At 34.0% G+C, this 18829-nt stretch overlaps 1 protein-coding gene and 1 long non-coding RNA gene across 3 annotated transcripts; both read right to left on the bottom strand.

Annotated features, from left to right (window-relative positions):
• Window positions 1-3985: 3985 nt before the first annotated feature.
• Window positions 3986-6005, bottom strand: LOC128218769 (uncharacterized). 2 transcript variants are annotated; one of them, XR_008258451.1, is made up of 3 exons: window positions 5953-6005; window positions 5108-5232; window positions 3986-4572 (listed from the first exon to the last, which is right to left on the bottom strand). It is a non-coding gene; the product is annotated as an uncharacterized LOC128218769 (long non-coding RNA). The 2 variants fall into 2 exon arrangements; XR_008258450.1 differs by lacking the exon at window positions 5953-6005 and adding an exon at window positions 5793-5872.
• A 4928-nt stretch (window positions 6006-10933) lies between these two features.
• On the bottom strand, window positions 10934-18788 carry LOC128220544 (uncharacterized). Its single transcript, XM_052928984.1, has 4 exons — window positions 18666-18788; window positions 15060-15093; window positions 12822-13015; window positions 10934-12386 (listed from the first exon to the last, which is right to left on the bottom strand). Exons 1-4 carry the CDS (start codon window positions 18718-18720, stop codon window positions 12241-12243), a joined length of 429 nt encoding a protein of 142 aa, XP_052784944.1. The 5' UTR covers window positions 18721-18788; the 3' UTR covers window positions 10934-12240.
• Window positions 18789-18829: the final 41 nt, after the last annotated feature.

Genomic DNA, 18829 nt, shown 5'->3' with positions numbered 1-18829 from the left:
TTTTTCATCTAAACTAAATTCCGAAAAGCTGAGTAACTAAAGTTTTAACACTCGAATACTTAATGCTTTAAAAAGATATATTTCCGAACCACCAATTAGCATATTTATCAACAGGGATAAATCCACAGGCTCGCTTTTACAATTTAAAATACATACTTGATAAATTTGCTACCATTGGACCTATACTTTTGAGTGTCCCCGTGATGAATTTTCGTTTGCTTTATCTGGGACTTAAAGAGATGATTGTAAGATGTCCCTGCTTCCATGAATTGAATAAATCACGGCACCATTAAACACCATTAAATAGACTCGCTTTTACATTAAACAATACTTAACAATACACTGGACCTGTCTGTCTTATCGAAAGATATTTTCGTTCGCATTTATCTAGTATTAAAACAAATGACTATTTGTTACATGTGCTAGTGATTTATTTACCTAAATTCTCTTAATAATCGGTACTTGACCTTTACTCAAACTTCGATTTGCCTTACTGCCTGTATCCCGATTTTATTGGATTAAACTCGTCTTGCATCGCAGTGTGCCAGCTTTGAACCGATAAGCTTTCTTTTTAAATCAGAGTACCCCGATTCTGCTTATTCGTTCCTTGTAAGGGCTCACAGTGCCCCCCGTTTTCAATCGATTAGTCATCTTCAGAAACAAATATTTCTTGCACTTTTAATTTATGAGTCAGATATCCGTTTTAACCCCTTGAAAGTTCTAACTTATTGTTGCCGGACCGTGGCAAGACGGTGACACAACCATTATCAATGACGTTATTATGGTAGTTTTATAACGTTTGTTGATTTGTAGTGGTGTGTGTATTGTTTGGTCTACATCATTATGCCTTCAATTATGATATTTCTACTGGGCCTGGTCGTCTTTGTAGTTTCAATTGTTAAATCCAATATTGTGGCATACTTATCAAACGCATTTAACGTCCTAGTACATTTTTGTAAAGTTTTGTATTTAAGTTATACGTTAATATTTCTGGAACTAAAGGATTGTGCCAATGAGCAAACGATCGCTTTGCTAACGGGTTAACGGATCTAACATCGTCAATGGTATGTATTTTTGCAAGTCACACATTTCATGTATTAAGTATTCAACGTCTGAAACCATCTGCTGACATAGTAGATGAGGGATTGTGCTTACAGCTTAAACGCTACATCTCACTCGGAATTCTTGGGTCTTTCCTTTTGTTTAGTCATTCAGAACATAATCCAGCATACTATAATTAGCAACACTGTAGTTGAGTATGTGTAGATTGAACACTCGAAATGATTTTTTGAAAATGTAGTGTCCCCTTTGGATGAACCTATGACAAGAGGTTTTGCGTTACAGGAGTGTGTTATTAAACTTTCTACGAGGCCTTCTGAGTTTCCAACGGTGAAAGGATAACACACAATTTCTACATTTTTATATCACGTATTACCAATTTTACTACATCTGACTAAAATACGAGTTATTGACGTCAAAGCTGGTATAAATTTGAAATTTGAAATTTAAAAGATAGGATAAACGTTTCCCCTAAACGTAATATTTAATCATTGTTATTATCTATAACACTTTAATCAATTGGTGTCTTATTGTGGGTGTCCCATCCTACATAAGGGTAATATATTGTAGCACTGGTCATATGACAGGATATCCATATCCGGTATTCTTTAATATACGGCTGAAGTCCTGTTGTAGTTTTCTCTTGTCGTGGTTGCTTAGCTACGTCTCAAATTCATCGATCTGAGTTATTTTAGTAATATTAATTTTGAAATCCGTTGTCTCACTCATATGAAAAATAAATATATATATTCGCTGACATTGCAATTTGGACTTGATTGGCGGACATCAGATGAAGTAGCAATTCCTTTAAGCCAGGGCGATGATGGTTTCTGGGTCATCTATTGTCGTCCGAATGAATGAGACATTTCTGTGGATTAACACGTAATAACAAACTGCCATGAAACGATCTGTATACTCGTTAGTTAACATAAGTGTGTGTTTTTTAAAGTGCCATCTATGAGAAAGAGAACTATAAATAAGATTAGTGAACATCTTTATTTCAGATGTCCATACTATATATAGCCGCCTAGCAGGATGAAAATTGGATTCACTGGCTGCTGGATCTGTTATCGGCTTCATGCGAGAAGTACCGTGTGGTGATCGAGTCCTGTTTGTCGCTAGGAAACGAAGGCGGTATAATGTGTATTTGGTTATATTTAGAAATAGTAAGGCAAAACTACATGAATCACTAGGCATCCAAATTTAACATTTACTTTATTTACTAAATAAAGCCACATGATTTTTGTACATCGGGGGTGCGTTTCAGATAGATTTTACGATCTGCCATTATCGTAAATTTACGATCATAATAACGACCAATTTAACGATAATCATATAGGCGTTTCAGAAACGTCTCGTAAACTCTCCAGTCGTACGTAAAATATAACGATAAAGTTCAGCGTTAAAGCGAGTGACACAGTCTGAAGTAAAATGACGTCATGTCATATTAAACTGGTGAGCGCACCTGTCTTTTATTATTAATAATAATAATAATAATAATAATAATAATAATAATAATAATAATAATAATAATACATCCAATAATGGAATCAATTAATGTTACGATACAAACTGATTGACTATTTGCTTCTAATGCTACACTTATATCTATAGTAGAACATTGTGTTGGAGGCAGTGGCGGCTATATATCGTGGGGGCACAATGGCCCGTGCCCCCCCCCCCCGTCGTTAGCGAGAAAATGAAGTTTATTTAAATCATAAATTGATACCTTTTCGGGTAAATGCTGATACATACATAGCGTTTTTCTACGGTTGTGTACACCCCAGTTATGTATCCCTGGACCCGCCACTGGGGTGGGTGTTGAAACCATCGGAAGCCGCCTCACAATTAAATGTAAGTCTTATGCGTTGTGCTGCTTGTATTCAAAAGGCATTTGTTCTAAGAATATGAGTAATATAATGACATCAAAATGGGTGCTTGCAAGTGACTACCATTACACAATGATGAATATGATTCTGTTTCTGCCGGGAAACCCGACTCTCCGTAGAAAATTTTGTGTAACTCTGATAAAATTGGACAACAAAATACGACTGGTTTCATGCAGGCAGCTAATTTTAAAGTTATTATTTAAAGTACGGGTATTATGACTGCCCTGAGAAGTAAATGCAAACGTGCAGCATGGTGCTGATGATGATAGTAACGATTATGCGAAGACAACGACGATGATGATATAATAATAATGATGATAATAATACAAGGACTACGATGACTAAGGTGATGATAATGATGGTGGGATGACGACGACAATGATAATGCAGAGACAACGACGATGATGAATATAATGATTATAATGATGGTGATGGTACGACGACAATGATACTATCTATGATGTAACGATGATGACAATGATGATGCGTAAATGTTGTTGATGATTGATGATGGTGGTGGTGTTGGTGATGATAATGATGATGATGATGATGACTGATTCGTATTCCCAACAACTGGCATTAGTTCATATAAGGTAAAGTTCATACTTTTATGCATCAACACTTTGAGTTAGAGGTATTGCATTTGGGAAATGGTTCAAAAATATAATTTTGACTGGTTGGATATGTTGTATGAAGACAATTCATAAATCAATCTTTATTGTGTCAATCGTTGTGATAACTGTTAAATAAACAGTATATTAGATCCATTCATAATACTTGATAAAATAAACAGTTGCTGACATGATTCAAATACTTGATACACATAATGACTAAAAGAAATATAGCTATTTTACAAGCTAGTCTCATCAAAACGCATTATTTAACAAAACAGCAGCTTAATAAATGGTGCAGATTGTCAAAGTGGTTATATGTTCAGAGTTTCGTGCAAATATTATCTACTGTTTCTATTATTTTATAACCTACACTGGAGTATACACTATATACACCAATGTGTGTTAAAAGATGTGCCAGTCAAAGTAAAATAACAACAACAACAAGTTATTTGTATTCAGAAATATCAAAACATTCACTAAATTTCTATAAAAAAGTAGTATGAACGTTTCATCAAAATTAAATCAATGGTAATATTACATGAACAACCATGGTTGTGTGTGTTTCATATATTATCATAGGATTCAATAAATGTTTCATTTAAATTTTTCCATTATAATTCAAAATTGTTTAAATGCTTGGAGGAAAATATGTACAAATGGACAGATGACACTGTATAAATATATGTTTTGGAAAATCAAATGTTAATGGCTTTTTCAATTCAAAGTCAAACTTAAAAAAAAATCATTTCAACTTATGAGGTTAGCACAAATGCCTCACTGCCTATGAAACAGTTTGAAATTTTATGCTGTGTTGGAATACGCAATGAATTGTATTGTCTGTGTCCATATATATGTAGCTTAAAGTCTGCTTGGTCTGGTATCTCCAGTGGATGTTGGTAAGTACTGTTTTGTCACAGTATCCTTATTCACATTGGAATGCTTGGGTGAGTATCTTGAAGACTGACCATGAGCATATTCTAGATGTCTGAAACCTTGGATGACTCAGTGGCCTGAAAAAGACAAAAAGTTATAATATATTGTTTAATACAGCACAACATAATACAACAATACATTTATGTTACACCTTTTAATAGTTTACATGTTTGTATATTTTATAAAAACTATTTCTAATTTAAAAAAAAATGAAAATAAGTAGGGTATGTAAGAAAACATGAAACACACCATTCTGTTACCAATTTATTTCTAGTTCAATGTTTATACCTAGCTAAATATCACATATGTTATACCAGTATAAACTGCTCAAAATTTATATATAAGATGCTCAACAAGGTATTAATATAAAATTCATTGTATTATTCATAAAATTGGTTTGTGTCCTATTGAATTTTAAACTTTAAAAAGTGAGAATATAGAATATCAATTATCATCTGCACATAGCCTGTGCGTTAACTGCAGATACATAAAATGGTTTTGCAGTTAAATTACTTTAATAGTCCTTATGACAATGTGTTCATATGTTAACTATACCTACAGTATATTATCTTTTATAAAACAAGCATTAGATTTTATTTCCCTTTTCCATACCATTATTAAATATATGTCTAAGAGGTCTGAGGAGCACTGTGAGCATATTCCATCAAGACCATGACACTTTGTTGTCAATCTTTCATCTTAGGTTTTTGTTGTACACACGGTATCAAATGGTATGTCTGAAAAAAGAAAAGATGTATCTTTTGTCATTTGAATGCTCACATGTATACATATAGTGATACTGCAAAGTTCTACAAAGAACATATGATAACTTAGTAAAAACAATCAGCTTTTACAAGTGAAGATGAATTAAAATGATTACATTGTGACCAGATATTGTGCATGGTATTAAACTATCAAATAAACCAACTAATTGGTTGTGACAGTGGTGTTTACAGTACAGGTATATTTACAGACTTTAATAGCACCAGATTAAGATGTTTAACTATAAGGAAAAGAATGAAATGTTTATATCATGACATGATTCAATAAATGGTAACATTGTTTAATAATTCACTGACTATAATATGCCATAGGGGCCGGTAACATTACATTGAATCTGTTTATTGTACAGGCATTTATTTATCTGAATTAAAAACCATCCGAAAAATATGAATATCAAGAAATGTTTTACAGGACATGTTACACAGCAATGAAAGCAAATCAAATTCTACATCATATTCAATGCCTAAGATGTACACAATGTCAGCGCATTAACTAAATATAACAAAAAGCTTACATCTTCTACAGTTAAAATCCTTTTTTTGACAGATCGGCGGAAATAGAACATTTTCGTACTGTTTTGAGCTATTTTTAAACATTGTTTGACAATTCCACACCAGTGAACGTGCTACACGCAATATTAAACTCTTAAATGTTGATAAAAAGTTAAAATATACTTTGATATGGAGAAAATCTTCATCCGCCATCTTGATCGTTAAGTTTACGAGTGCCTCTAGTCGGTCGTAGGTTTACGATCAGAATTGACGATAAAGCAGGTGCACGTTGCGTCTCTGAAACGGTGCCGATCGGTAATTTTGGTCGTACTACCAGAATCAGCTAACGATCGCCTTAACGATCGTCTCTGAAACGCACCCCTGATACATTAAGATACAGCAATGCATTGGTAGATCAATATTGACATCAAGCTAAGCGTCTGAAGTGCCTTCCTGAAAACATAGGCAAACATGGACCAATGTATAACTAACAAAAGTACATTCAGTCAGTAAGTGTGGTGCGAGTGAAAAGATATGAGTGAATGTTTTATTTCTGTTTAATAAATCGGAAAACGTACCAGTGTTTATTTTATGGTACCATGTTTGCTTTTTATGAATGAAGTTTATCTCAACAATAATTAAAGGTTAGTTAAGGCAATTGTTGATGGTTAGACATCTTCAGAACATTTATTGTAACTTTTAAGTATTTTTTGAATGTCAGGAAAGTACTTTGTGGACGTCTATTTGTTATGTTAGTTGCATTATTTTGATTGTTATTTAATTGTGCATGCTATAAGCGAAGGCGAATCTACAGCCTTATTGAGGTATTAACTACTGAGCGACAGTTTGTATTGATGCAGTGCTTTTACATCAGGGTTATTAAACTCGAGCCAAACTCTGTTTGCATAAAGGCTCATGGGCGCTCCGATACATACATTACAAAGATGACACAAACACAACACTTTAAGTGATATCATTACAATACATCTCCAAATGTGTTCATTATATTTAAGTTTAATGTGACACATATGTGGCTCGGCATTTTATCATTATTATCTCTCAATGAAGAGTACATATGGTAGACTAACCACACTAATTGGTTGGATACATGTTGTACACATTTGAAATGCTCCATTGAATGTTTATTATAAACTATTCTTTTATTATATAAAATGCATATCTTCTAGGAGGAAAACATATATTGAATTGAATTGAATTGTGATGTATGTGTCTTGATTATTGTGTTTTGGGTTATTTCAGATAACCGTTCCTGTACGTACAATTGCGTTACGTTGTGTTCCATCTCGTTCTGTTATGCAGACTGATAAACTGTTTGATTGTATGAAATAATTCTGAACCGTATATTCAGACGAGTTATAAATATGGTTATACATATTCCTTGCTTTTATGGATAATGATGTTTTACCCTTTTTTATTTGCCCGACAAGACAAGTTATGACACTGTGTAAGGTTACCTTGTTCCTTGATTTTATTCGATTAATCTACATATTGCATTGTAGTGCTCCGATTAGGTCGGTTAACCTTTTATTACGATGCAGTGGCCACATTGTGTTCGAATAATCTACTAAGTGCATTGTAGTGCCCCAAATTGGGACGATTAATATCTTATTGCATTGCGGTGCCCTGATTTTGTTCGACTTATATCTTTATTACATTGCAGTTCCCCAATTGGGTTCGATTAATATACTTTAATCTACTTATGGCATTGCAGTGCCCCGAATCGGTCGACTAATCTAATTATTGCATTACAGTGCCCTGAAACGGGCCGATTAATCTACTTATGACATTGCAGTGCCCCGTTTGGGCTCGTTTAATCTACTTATGACATTGCAGTGCCCCGAATTGGTCGACTAATCTAATTATTGCATAACAGTGCCCCGAGTCGGGCCGAATAATATACTTTTTGCATTGCAGTGCCCAAATCGGATCGAATAATCTACATGTTGCATTACAGTGCCCCTAATCGAGTCGAATAATCTGCATGTTGCATAACAGTGCCCATAGTCGGATCGAATAATCTACATGTTGCATTGCAGTGCCCAAATCGGATCGAATTATCTACATGTTGCATTGCAGTGCCCCGAGTCGGGTCGAATACTCTACTTGTTGCATTGCAGTGCCCGAGTCGGGTCGAATAATCTACTTGTTGCATTGCAGTGCCCAAATCGGATCGAGTAATCTACTTTTTGCACTGCAGTGCCCCGAATCGAGTCGAATAATCTGCTTTTTGCATTGCAGTGTCCCGATTTTGTTCGATTAATCTTCTGTTACATTGTAGTTCACGAGTTGGGCCGAATAATCTACTTGTTGCATTACAATGCCCCGAATCGGGTCGAATAATCTACATGTTGCATTGCAGTGCCCCGGTATTGACTGCGCCTGATAGTATTCGAATAGTCTAAATTGGAAAAACATATTTCTTGCATTTTAACTGATGAGTTTAAACTTACTGGGTTGATGGATATAACACAATCAATGCTATGTCCTTTTTGTCAGTTACATACTTTTCTTTCAACTTCATTTCGTCTCCGAAATCCGGAATTTAGACATGTGTAAACGGATATTATTTTGCATTTTAATTACACGTGTACATTTATGGTAACTCCTTCAGGAGATGGGAGTTGGTGGACCTCAGACGGAGTAGAAATTCCTTTGAGCCAGGGCGAAGGTGGACTCTGGGTCACCGGTCGTCCAAATGATGGAGACACTATTCTATGCCTGAGGTATGAGAATGAGTATAGGCTTGATGATTTTGAATGCAATCAATCGGGCGTTTATGCCATCTGCGAGCCGGAGACATTGCCCTAAGGAAACGTTATAAGGTTGCTATTTATATGACGTCATACAAGTGTTCTGTACTACATTAACGGCGCTCCGCTTATTTATATGACGTTAAAAACGTGTGTGATTTTGATGAGAGTGTCACAATATATTTTGGAGAATGAATTGACAAATAATGTTTCAAACATTTAAAAGTTAAAGAAACAATGACTATATTCAGCTGACAATTGCGTCTAGATAAATCTAAGTCAACACATCATCTTAATCTTATAATGATTTCGAAATAATTTCAAAGTTGCATCAATAAAATTCAGCCAATAGTTTATGTGTGGCAACATAAGCACGAATATAGTAAGGGTCATTTGATATACACAAAACCCATCAGCCTATAAGAGCAAAACCTGTCCTGAATAATCCTTAAAATATGAAATAAATATACAAATAGGAGTTTCGCCTACCTTAAGCTGAACCCTCGATAACTTTAACGTATGTATCCCTTCGTCTGAAAAGAAATGTATTGTTTTTCCGTAATTGTCTGTTCGTCGCTCAGTCGGCCTGGCTGACTGTTCATCACAATTTCGTGTCGCACATATCTACAAAGGTATATGAGCCAGCGTGATAAAATTTTACAAGATTGTTAAGCAGCATGTGAAATTGAGCACCTGGGCATAGTTATTGCCCTTGTTTCTTCACTCACCTGTAGCGTATGAAGTTATGTGTAGAACCGAAATAACATTGGCCAGTTTCATGATTTTAAAGATCATCATTGTTAACTCTAATATCTGTATTGCTCTAAAAGTTTCACGGATACGCGTATAATCTGCGGTGTTCCGAATAAGTTCTGAGACAACTACTTTAGCTGTACTTGTTTTATCTAAATATATAAGCATATAATATATCACCGTTTAATCTTAACAACGTAGCCGTTAATTACGTTATTTACTTTAATGAGTCAGGCCATGGTCTGATAACAAATGTATTAACTCGAAAACAGCTTTCAGTAATTCACGGCCCTACACTTATTTGTATTTGTATATATTTCTATTTGAATAACTACCGTTTTCAGATGCTTTTATACATTACTAATAAGATTAAAGAGCTATTACAGTCCATTTTGTCTCATTTTTACTATTGCAGTTTGCATATGTTTTGCGTGCAAGATTCTATTACACACTTATCTCAATTAGGATTGTGATTAAGTTGAAATATCCATCAGTGACCTTAGAGGCATAGTATATTTATGTTGGTAATTCTTCATTGAATTCAATGCAACATATTACACTTTTTGAATGTAGAAATATTGTCTAAGTCATATATGTAAGCCTCTGTCATGAACGATTTAGAAACCACTCTTTGTCGAGTTGGTGTGTATAATTTCGTTCTATTGACATAATTGATTATTTCTGATCTATATCGTTCAAAGTATTGTTCACCATCTCCATGTAAATCGACATCCGGTTGAAAACAAATATATTCTGAGCAACCTATGTTGAGCATGTTCATGAAATATTTCTCAAATTAAGAAAATCTTCAACATTCTTTTCCATGACATGAAAAGAGAACGAATTTACCGCTGGTTACCTATTGTGTGGAGTTCGACAATGCCTAAAGATATCTTCAAGAATTAAAATCGAAAGAATGAAGAAATATAAATAGTAAATGATGTTCGTGTAACGTTATGTTCAAAATGTGTTCTGAAAGATCTATGTTTCACTCGTAACATACAAGTGCCTCAATCTCTAATCTTGACATCACTCATTTTACACTGTCGAGCCATGGATTGAATCAGCCGACAACGACATTGCAATGGTAACTAATAAGCTCTGAACCATGCATCAATTCAATTGAGATTTACTAAGTTGTCAAGGTGCATCTCTTTGTTTCTTAACAGTAAATTCGATTATACCGCCACCTTTAAAATTAAAGCGCTGAATGCTCCTGGATAGTCATTACATTACAAAAGAAACGATGACTCATTTGAAGGTAAAGTCTATACAGTAACAGTTATTATAGATGTTTGATATGCAATATAAAGGAAGGATTAAGAGAAGGACGCATGTAGAACAGACTTTAAAATTCAACAGAAATGAATTTAAAAAAATACATTAAAGACCTGATCATGCCTGTGCAATTAGACCAAATAAACAAACGAATTAGTGATATCAAAACACATGCTACCGTTAATATGTTCGTATACAATGCTAACAGAATATATAACCTATTAGTTTAATATTATTTGTTTTATCATTAAGTTTCCTTAAGATTCAAGATTCAAGATTCAAAATATTTATTAAAGTAACTTAAATATATACATGATATTATGAGTTAAACAAACATATGATCAACGTGAATATTTTTAGAATAAGACGTGAAAAAAGAAAGAAGAAAAAAAGAACATATATCATAATAAGGTTAAATCACAACAAGATGGTTATCTTATTACTACACACTGTAATTTAATTTGTTAAATCATGAAATGTAAAGTAAGAAATATTATCGAGAGGGTGAAGTTTGTAAAGTACAGTGAACCTATATATATATATACAATATATACAAATAGAAAAATGACAACACAATATACAATTATAAATGTAATGCTAAATCATTTGATTGACACTATTCTTACGTATAATAAATGCTTCAAATATAAATTTATAAAATCTTAGTTGACCTGTCTTATTACTGGACTGTAACAAATTAATATACTTTATCATACTAGGTCTTGCATAGTATTTTTTTAAAAATATTTCAAGCGCAAATTAATATAAGCATTACATACACAAACAAAGTGAAACTCGCCCTCAATATCGCCTGAGTTACAAATTAAACAATATCTTTGACTATGGGCTACACGGTTATTTCCGTAACGACCAGATTCAATTCTTAAGGGATGCGATGACAATCTAAGTTTGGTGAAACTTATACGATACTTATACGGTACTTGAATTGTATACAATCAAGGTAAGTTGCATATTCAAAATTATTTTCTACCAACTTAAACAAGGATAAAGATATGCTAGCTTGGACATGATTATACCTTATGTTAATTCATACTTTTATAAAATTTACCAATAACGTTTTACTTTGTTTGGGATTGTTGGGATAAGAGTGAGGTTGTGCACAAAAACTAGTTGAAAGCCCCAGTAAATTTACATTTTACTGACCGTTCCAAGGTGGTACCTAATAATCCTTGAAAAAACACCCCTATGTTTTATATAGTTGATATGTGCTGAGTTGTTTGTGGATTTTGTAGCTGTTGTTTCGTATTTCGGGTTTGTGATTGTTTGTTGTTATGTTCTATGTCTTTGGCGTTGATCCCGTGCAATTAAACGGAGTTTAGGTTTAAACTTTCGACTAGTGTGCTTGTTTCTGTATTTTGTCATAGAAATATTATTCATATTCATAAAACATGTAGACTAATCAATAATTTAAAAAAAAAAATGAAATCAGGTTTCAAATATTTGGCGGTGAATAAAAAAGAGCAACAAATGCTTTACGGTTTATCTGTCACTGATATAACATCTAAGATGTCCTGATTTCAAGTTTAACTAACATTTAAATGAAAGGATGGTTTAAAAACACACACTTTTATATACATGAGGGTAACAGAAACATTCAGTTTCATAAGTCAGCCACATTTAAGGCATGCTAAGTGCACATTAATGTTGGTTATTCAGATGGTTGCTTAGTTTCCACCGCTGGTAATGCATTGTCTGCACTGTGACTACTGTTTGGCGAGCCAACAGGAATGTCGTTCGAAATAGCCTTTGTGGGAGACGGATGCAAATCTTTCTTCCCTGTCGTTGACGCGTTACCTGCAACGCACGAACACATTTCAATACATACTTAAGAGGGAATCTTGAAAAAATGCTTTAGATGTTTGATTGTTTTGGCGAACTTACTGTACATGAATGGATATTGTATCACTTACACTAGTTGTATAGTTGTTCTAACACAGTTATAGCAAATTCACCAATTATGTTTAACAGAGTTGACACCTATTTTAATTGTCTAGATGCCAAAACATTTGAGTCTTTAAATCTGATAAGTACCAACTGGCAGTTGTGCAAGTAGAGACTATAGATGCGAAACACTTAAATTAAACATCGTGCAAGTACGAACAGTGTCAGTAACTAATTCCGACAACTTGCAAAATCATCTTTTCGACAGGTACAACATATATATATGACTATGTTTCATTTATTCGAAGGTTACTTAAAACACTTGTTATTACAAGTTCGCTTATTTACCATCATCTGTGCTACTTCTGTACCGCCAAACGGTAATTATTATTATTACGGACACAACAGCCATAAAAGATCCGACGCAAATCAGAATGATTCCCCATGGCTGTATTCCATCAGGGGAAGCGGCGTTACCCCCAACGTCCACGAAAGATCCTCCCAGTCCAATGCCCTCCACGGCCGCGTCGGCTGCTTGTGAACTAAATTAAAGAAATTGAATCATCATCTGACTTGTCCATCTTGCTTCATTCGATATTTTAGAACCCTGAAAGTGTTATTTTCTATGTTGTTCGATGTTACATTCAATTCAGTCTCTATCGAAATAAATAGGCAGAGTGATTTAATGTTTTCTTCATTAAAGCTTGATATATTTGGTATACAGAAATCACTTATAAACTACAAGAACACGTGATTCTTCAAATTCCTATCTTTCATCGCATTTATTGCTTTTTTAAATCGTGCAATCGTGGTTGACTCGACTAATACTTTAAAATTGAATATAAGCAATAATTTCGTAACATGGCACAAATCTGCACACAAACAGCTTCTTTTTTGACATCGGGGGAAACGGGCAAAAAATAACTGGACAGCAATTCTGGAGAAACGACGAGTATTACTGCTTTAACAATCAACAAAGTTGCGTCACATGAGTTTAATTGCACCATTGAGTAAAGACATGTATCCTACTTCACGTTCCGCAAGATAAACTAACGGTAAGTAGCAAGAAGGAAACAATTGATGATTAATATGGCAGTTCTTTCCGCATCTTAAATAACAGAATGTACGAAGAATGTGGTTTTAAACTACGTTATAAAAGGTTTTAAAATGTTCGGTTTTGAATTTATTTTTGTCATATCTCAACATGGACATACGAGGATTATTTAGATAGTGTTGAGACTGTGTTTGTAGTTGAAAGGTACTCAAACGATGTTTGACGCACACACAGACATGTATTTATTGTATAACTTTCCTGGATGTTTGAGATGGATAATACACATATATTCAGTATACTGGCGCACGTTCAATAAACCGTATACTGGCTCTGACCATTGTTACATTATGTAGGTGCAATCTGCTCAAACTCTAACAATACTAAAACTTAAAAACAACAATAGGACTTGGTAGAAAACATCACGGCACCGTTTTTGTTTAGAACTATGAATAAAAGATTAACGGAACTCGCGTTGCAATATGCCTGTTTTTGTGCGATTGCGCTTTCGTTTGGATGCTTGCTGACATTTGGCATTCATATTGAATGTTTATACTGTTAATGTTACAAAACTAAGATGTATTTTTTAATTAAATAAAAATATTTAACATACTATTATATATGATATTAATGAATAAAGGATAGTGTGTTATAAAATGTATTAGAAAGCAAACGTATGTCATAGTATGAATTATCATATGTAGGAGTTTAATGAACTGAAGACCAACCAAGCTACTAAAGGAAAATATCACGAAGGTAGCAATAACGAATAACGTTGCTGAAATAAAGAATTTAGCATACAAAAATGCAAGATGGGTCGGTTAATAAACAAGATGTAATGTAAGCTGCAATACCTTTCATAACCATGCTTTGCATTTTTCTGTTTTGGCAACTCAACTCAACTCAACTCATTTGTTAAAAAAAGACTCAGGCCAATACAACATTTATAATAATGGGTTTATTAAAGGATTGAAATTCCACTTTTGCATTTAATTGAGGTGTGGTATGCAATTGGGCTGTTCAAAATGTGTGGAGTCCGAAGGACGCCCAATGACAGGACATAATATCGAACAAATGTACGCGATTTCGATGGGAAATGCCATTGCACTTTATACAGAAATAATGTGAAATTGAAAAAAAAACAACCATCGTTAAGGAATAAAGTGTTAATGTAAATATATAAGTTTGAAGTGGGGGATTGATTAGGATTTTTTTCAGTGATTATGACCGATGACTGTCCCACTCCAATATAAACTATAAACAACTGGACCTGATATGCAAAATAAAGTTAATTAAAGGTTTAGAAGGCATTCGCGATGTTATGTTTTATAGGAAGCACCAGTCAATTATTCGTGACATAAACACATTTTCAGCCTTCAAAACATTCACCAAATTCACAGCATTCGTGTCATTCAAAACTTTTATGGCATTCACAACAAAACGACATTCGCGATATGCACAAAACACAAACTTAATAATTTTAATTTTTATTAAAAAAATGAGGTTGTTGTTTTTTGCCAACCAAATATACTCACGGAGGCCGTTTGGCGTCACATCTTGACATCGGACCTTAACAAGTAAAAAAACAACAAGAAAAACAAGTTAGCAATATTAAATTGGTCATGCAACAGTCAGTTGTATTAGCTGTTTGATTGTTCATATACATAATATTTTCACATGAATCAGGACTAGCCCCATTAGCTGATTTTTCGAATGTCGCTTTATGACTATCAGACAATAAGTATATGTTGCTACTGATGTTAACGAAAAAAACAAACAACTTAGTCTGAAAGTACGTGATTTGAACCCTTCCGAATTAATTGAATGTGTTTATTTAATGGATCTATCGTTGGTGATTTGCGAACAATATGCAAAATAGCACACATCAGTTGAACCTCTGCATCGTCTCTTTCATTAAATATATCGTATTGGGAGCATATTTATACTTTAAGGAAGGTAGTGTTTAGTTCAGTTTGTTAGCTTGCGATTAAAATCAAGGTAGAGGGTTGAATACCACTTTACGATGGACACACTCAAATGGGGTCTCCGAACTGGATTTGGTGAAAGAGAAATGAAGTTGACAGAAGAGAAGAGAAAAATCCTTATCCAGGACAGATAAAAGTCACTTACACCTTTCGATCATAACCGAATACAACGCCGTAAAATTTTCATTAGGAAATCGATTCAACTGATGTCCTAAAGGTTATGCAGCGAAGCGACGGTTGGCTAGAGAAACTGTAAACGGTCCGTTAGGTCATGCAGAGAAACTCATTTAATGACAGTCACAGATTTGGTTTGAGATTGGAAAAAGGCAATACTTTATGTGCTAACAACAGTGTGTGTATACCACGTGATAAATTGCGTCATAAATGCTACGTCGGAAGGTTTTGATTTGAAAAAAAAGACTTTAAACAAAAATATCTTCACTTTTTATTTACCATTTTAAATGAAACAGCGCAGTCTACGCAGCTTACGGAGCCCTGCCTTTGATCTTTTACCAGATTTTGAATGAGAGTTTAGTTTCTTTAAACACTTCGACAAACCTTTTCACAATACGGCCGTCTGACGGAGCACTGTCAAAACATTATTTTGGAAACAGGTTTGTCGAAGTGTTTTATAAAACTAACGACTTTATCAAATTTCGGTAATAAAACAAATGCGGGGCTCTTTAAGCGGCATAGACTGCCCTTTGTTTCATTTAAAATGGTGTTGTGAAACAAAAGTTATCTTTGATTTAAGACTTCATTTTAAGCAATATGTTGCCTTCTTACGTAGCATATATGACGTAATTTATCACGTGGTATACACACACTGAACAATACGTCTCACATATTAACTCATTTTCCTTACCTCTTATTTTAAGAATTAATGCATTGAAATATAAATTAGTCTCGAAGTTAGGTAACGTATAATAATACTTGTCACTTCTACCAATTCTACCACATATGTCCATGAAAAAGTGTAGAATTGTAGAAACGTGCATAGGTTTAACTTTTAAGAGAATACCTAACGCTATATAAGTTACTCTTAATTGCAATATCATGGTCAACAAAATATGTGTTAACCTTCTCCTCATTGTGATTACGACCAATAATGAATTCATTTTACAGAAACTGTAGATGAAGTTTCCGTAATCACAGGACGGGTGGAAAGACATAAGGGCCCTCCGCTAAAGTGATCTGCTATATTTCGTTTTGCAAGGGTACAGTAATGAAGTATAATAACTGCTATTGTCATTAGAACAATTGATAATTAACTACCTTACAAATTAGCATTAAACATGTTGATCTAATATTACATTTCATTGTTCTTACTATATCTGAGTGTATGCCTGCATATTGATAGAACGTAATTTTATATTTATCAATAACTCATAAGCAAATATATCTAATATTGCAGTAGATGTACCTTAATTTAACATAGGATAAGTAGTGATATCATGAATACTCGTTTAACTGTTATGATATCAAAGGCAACAAAGATGCCACATAATTTATTTGATTCGATTGGAAATTATTTATATGGTAGGAGAACTTTAACAGCGTCCACAAAACAAAAAGATCCCCATAGTTTAAATTCAATCAATCTATACGCTTTGTCAGTACGATACGACAAGGGTGTCACTAGTTTGTTTGTAGAGACATAAAGTCTTTTGGCTTTCACTTAATTTCGGGCCGCCTTACATTGTACCGCACAAATGTTCGTTTGCCTTTTTTAAAGTTTTAAAATGCAAAAGTCTGTTTGAACGATCAAAACACAGTTCTTACATAAAGTAAAGGAACAAATCGTGTTCAGGTTCATTTTTATGCAAGAAAATTGCACGGGTCCTTTCATAAAATAGCCCATTTACACAGGGCCGCCCTTCTACCACTCTCTAAACTTGGTACCGACTCGTGACCAATCTTGGTATCATCGTGCCAGATCGAGAGAGGGTCTGAAAGCCCCCTTTCTGCAGCTAGCCATGGTCGGGCCTAGCATCATCTCCCTCGCTTTTGTTTTACTCCTCCGAATAATATTTTCCATCTAATATTCGACAAGCCTCTGCTTCAGCTGAAGGATAACAAGCTATACAACATCTGGCCTGTTCATTTTTTAGCAAACTGAAATGCTGTTTGAAATCCTTCAATATATATATTGGAGCAATGCTCGCGGAGAGGACGTTCTGTGGTCAACAAGGGCGCGGCGACATCGTTGAGCAGTCTTGTAGTATGTCTACCAACGTAGTTGGTTCGTGTACATCGTAGATCAGGCGACCCGCGGACAATATTTAACATTTTGACGCCGTTTTGCCCGATCTGAGGTCGGGACGAGCGTCATGAGCATGGTTAGATCGTAGCTATGTGTCAACGAAGTATAGTGGGTTTTTACAAGCTTTGCTTATTACCAAAGACGATGATCAGATTACAAGAGTTTGGATCAAAAAGCATTTGGAGCTATCCAAATAACAATGTCTCATTTTTGGTAATTGGTTTTATTTACAAAAAGTATATGAGTCAAATTATATATATTTTTTAAAATATATCATTATAAAACTACAAGACACAAATACATACGTATATTGTCGAAAACGGCATACGGAATGAAAACAAATATCTCAAGAAATATTACTGTCAAAAAATGTCAACTCCATAATTACATGTTCAGAGGATTTATGCTAAATTACGGCAAGGAAATACACCTAAAACTTAATGAAATAGAATTTTGAAACATTTCAATGTTTTACCTTCCCCACCCATATTGGCAATAAACAAAGCCCTGAATTGTTTAAGTAATGTTATTAAATGTTCATTAATTTATGCTTACTTTTATGTTGCAAGTCTAAAACTGTTTTAAATGTGTGCAGAACGGATTAAATTTAAAAACTAAAAAAATAAACATGTTTTTGGCTTTGTTTTAGTCATAACTTTTCAAACAAAAATTAACGTCTAATTGAGTCTGATAATAATTTGGTAATAAATGTTCCTCAAAAACAGTAAGCTTTAAGAAGTAGCTCTCTTACATCGACAGCCAAAATTATTAGGCACACAACCAAAAGCTAAATTTTAATGCATTTTCTAAACAACTATACCGACAACTTTCGTCTAACCCATTCTGAACACACAGAAACAAAAGAAAATGAATATACGAAAAGTCAAACTTACTGTAATGGTTTAAAATCAGAAACAAAATACATAACCGATTTAATTTAAACAACATAATTAATTTCCACCGAATTTAGGGCAAACAATTAAATAAGAATACTTTTGGCGTTAGGTTGACTAAGGTGCGCACGTGATACAGTTATCCTCCAATCGAAAGCTTTGTT

Source organism: Mya arenaria, chromosome 15, assembly GCF_026914265.1.
Source record: "Mya arenaria isolate MELC-2E11 chromosome 15, ASM2691426v1".
NCBI lineage: Eukaryota > Metazoa > Mollusca > Bivalvia > Myida > Myidae > Mya > Mya arenaria.
This window is presented reverse-complemented; position numbering and strand designations above follow the sequence as displayed.

Coding starts and splice junctions, on each gene's coding strand:
- LOC128220544 (XM_052928984.1), bottom strand. CDS start 18,720: ATGTTGTTTAAATTAAATCGGTTATGTATTTTGTTTCTGATTTTAAAC. Junction 15,094..18,665: donor TCTGATTTTAAACCATTACA/GTAAGTTTGACT, acceptor TTACTTGTTAAG/GTCCGATGTCAAGATGTGAC. Junction 12,387..12,821: donor CAGAAGTAGCACAGATGATG/GTAAATAAGCGA, acceptor CGTGCGTTGCAG/GTAACGCGTCAACGACAGGG.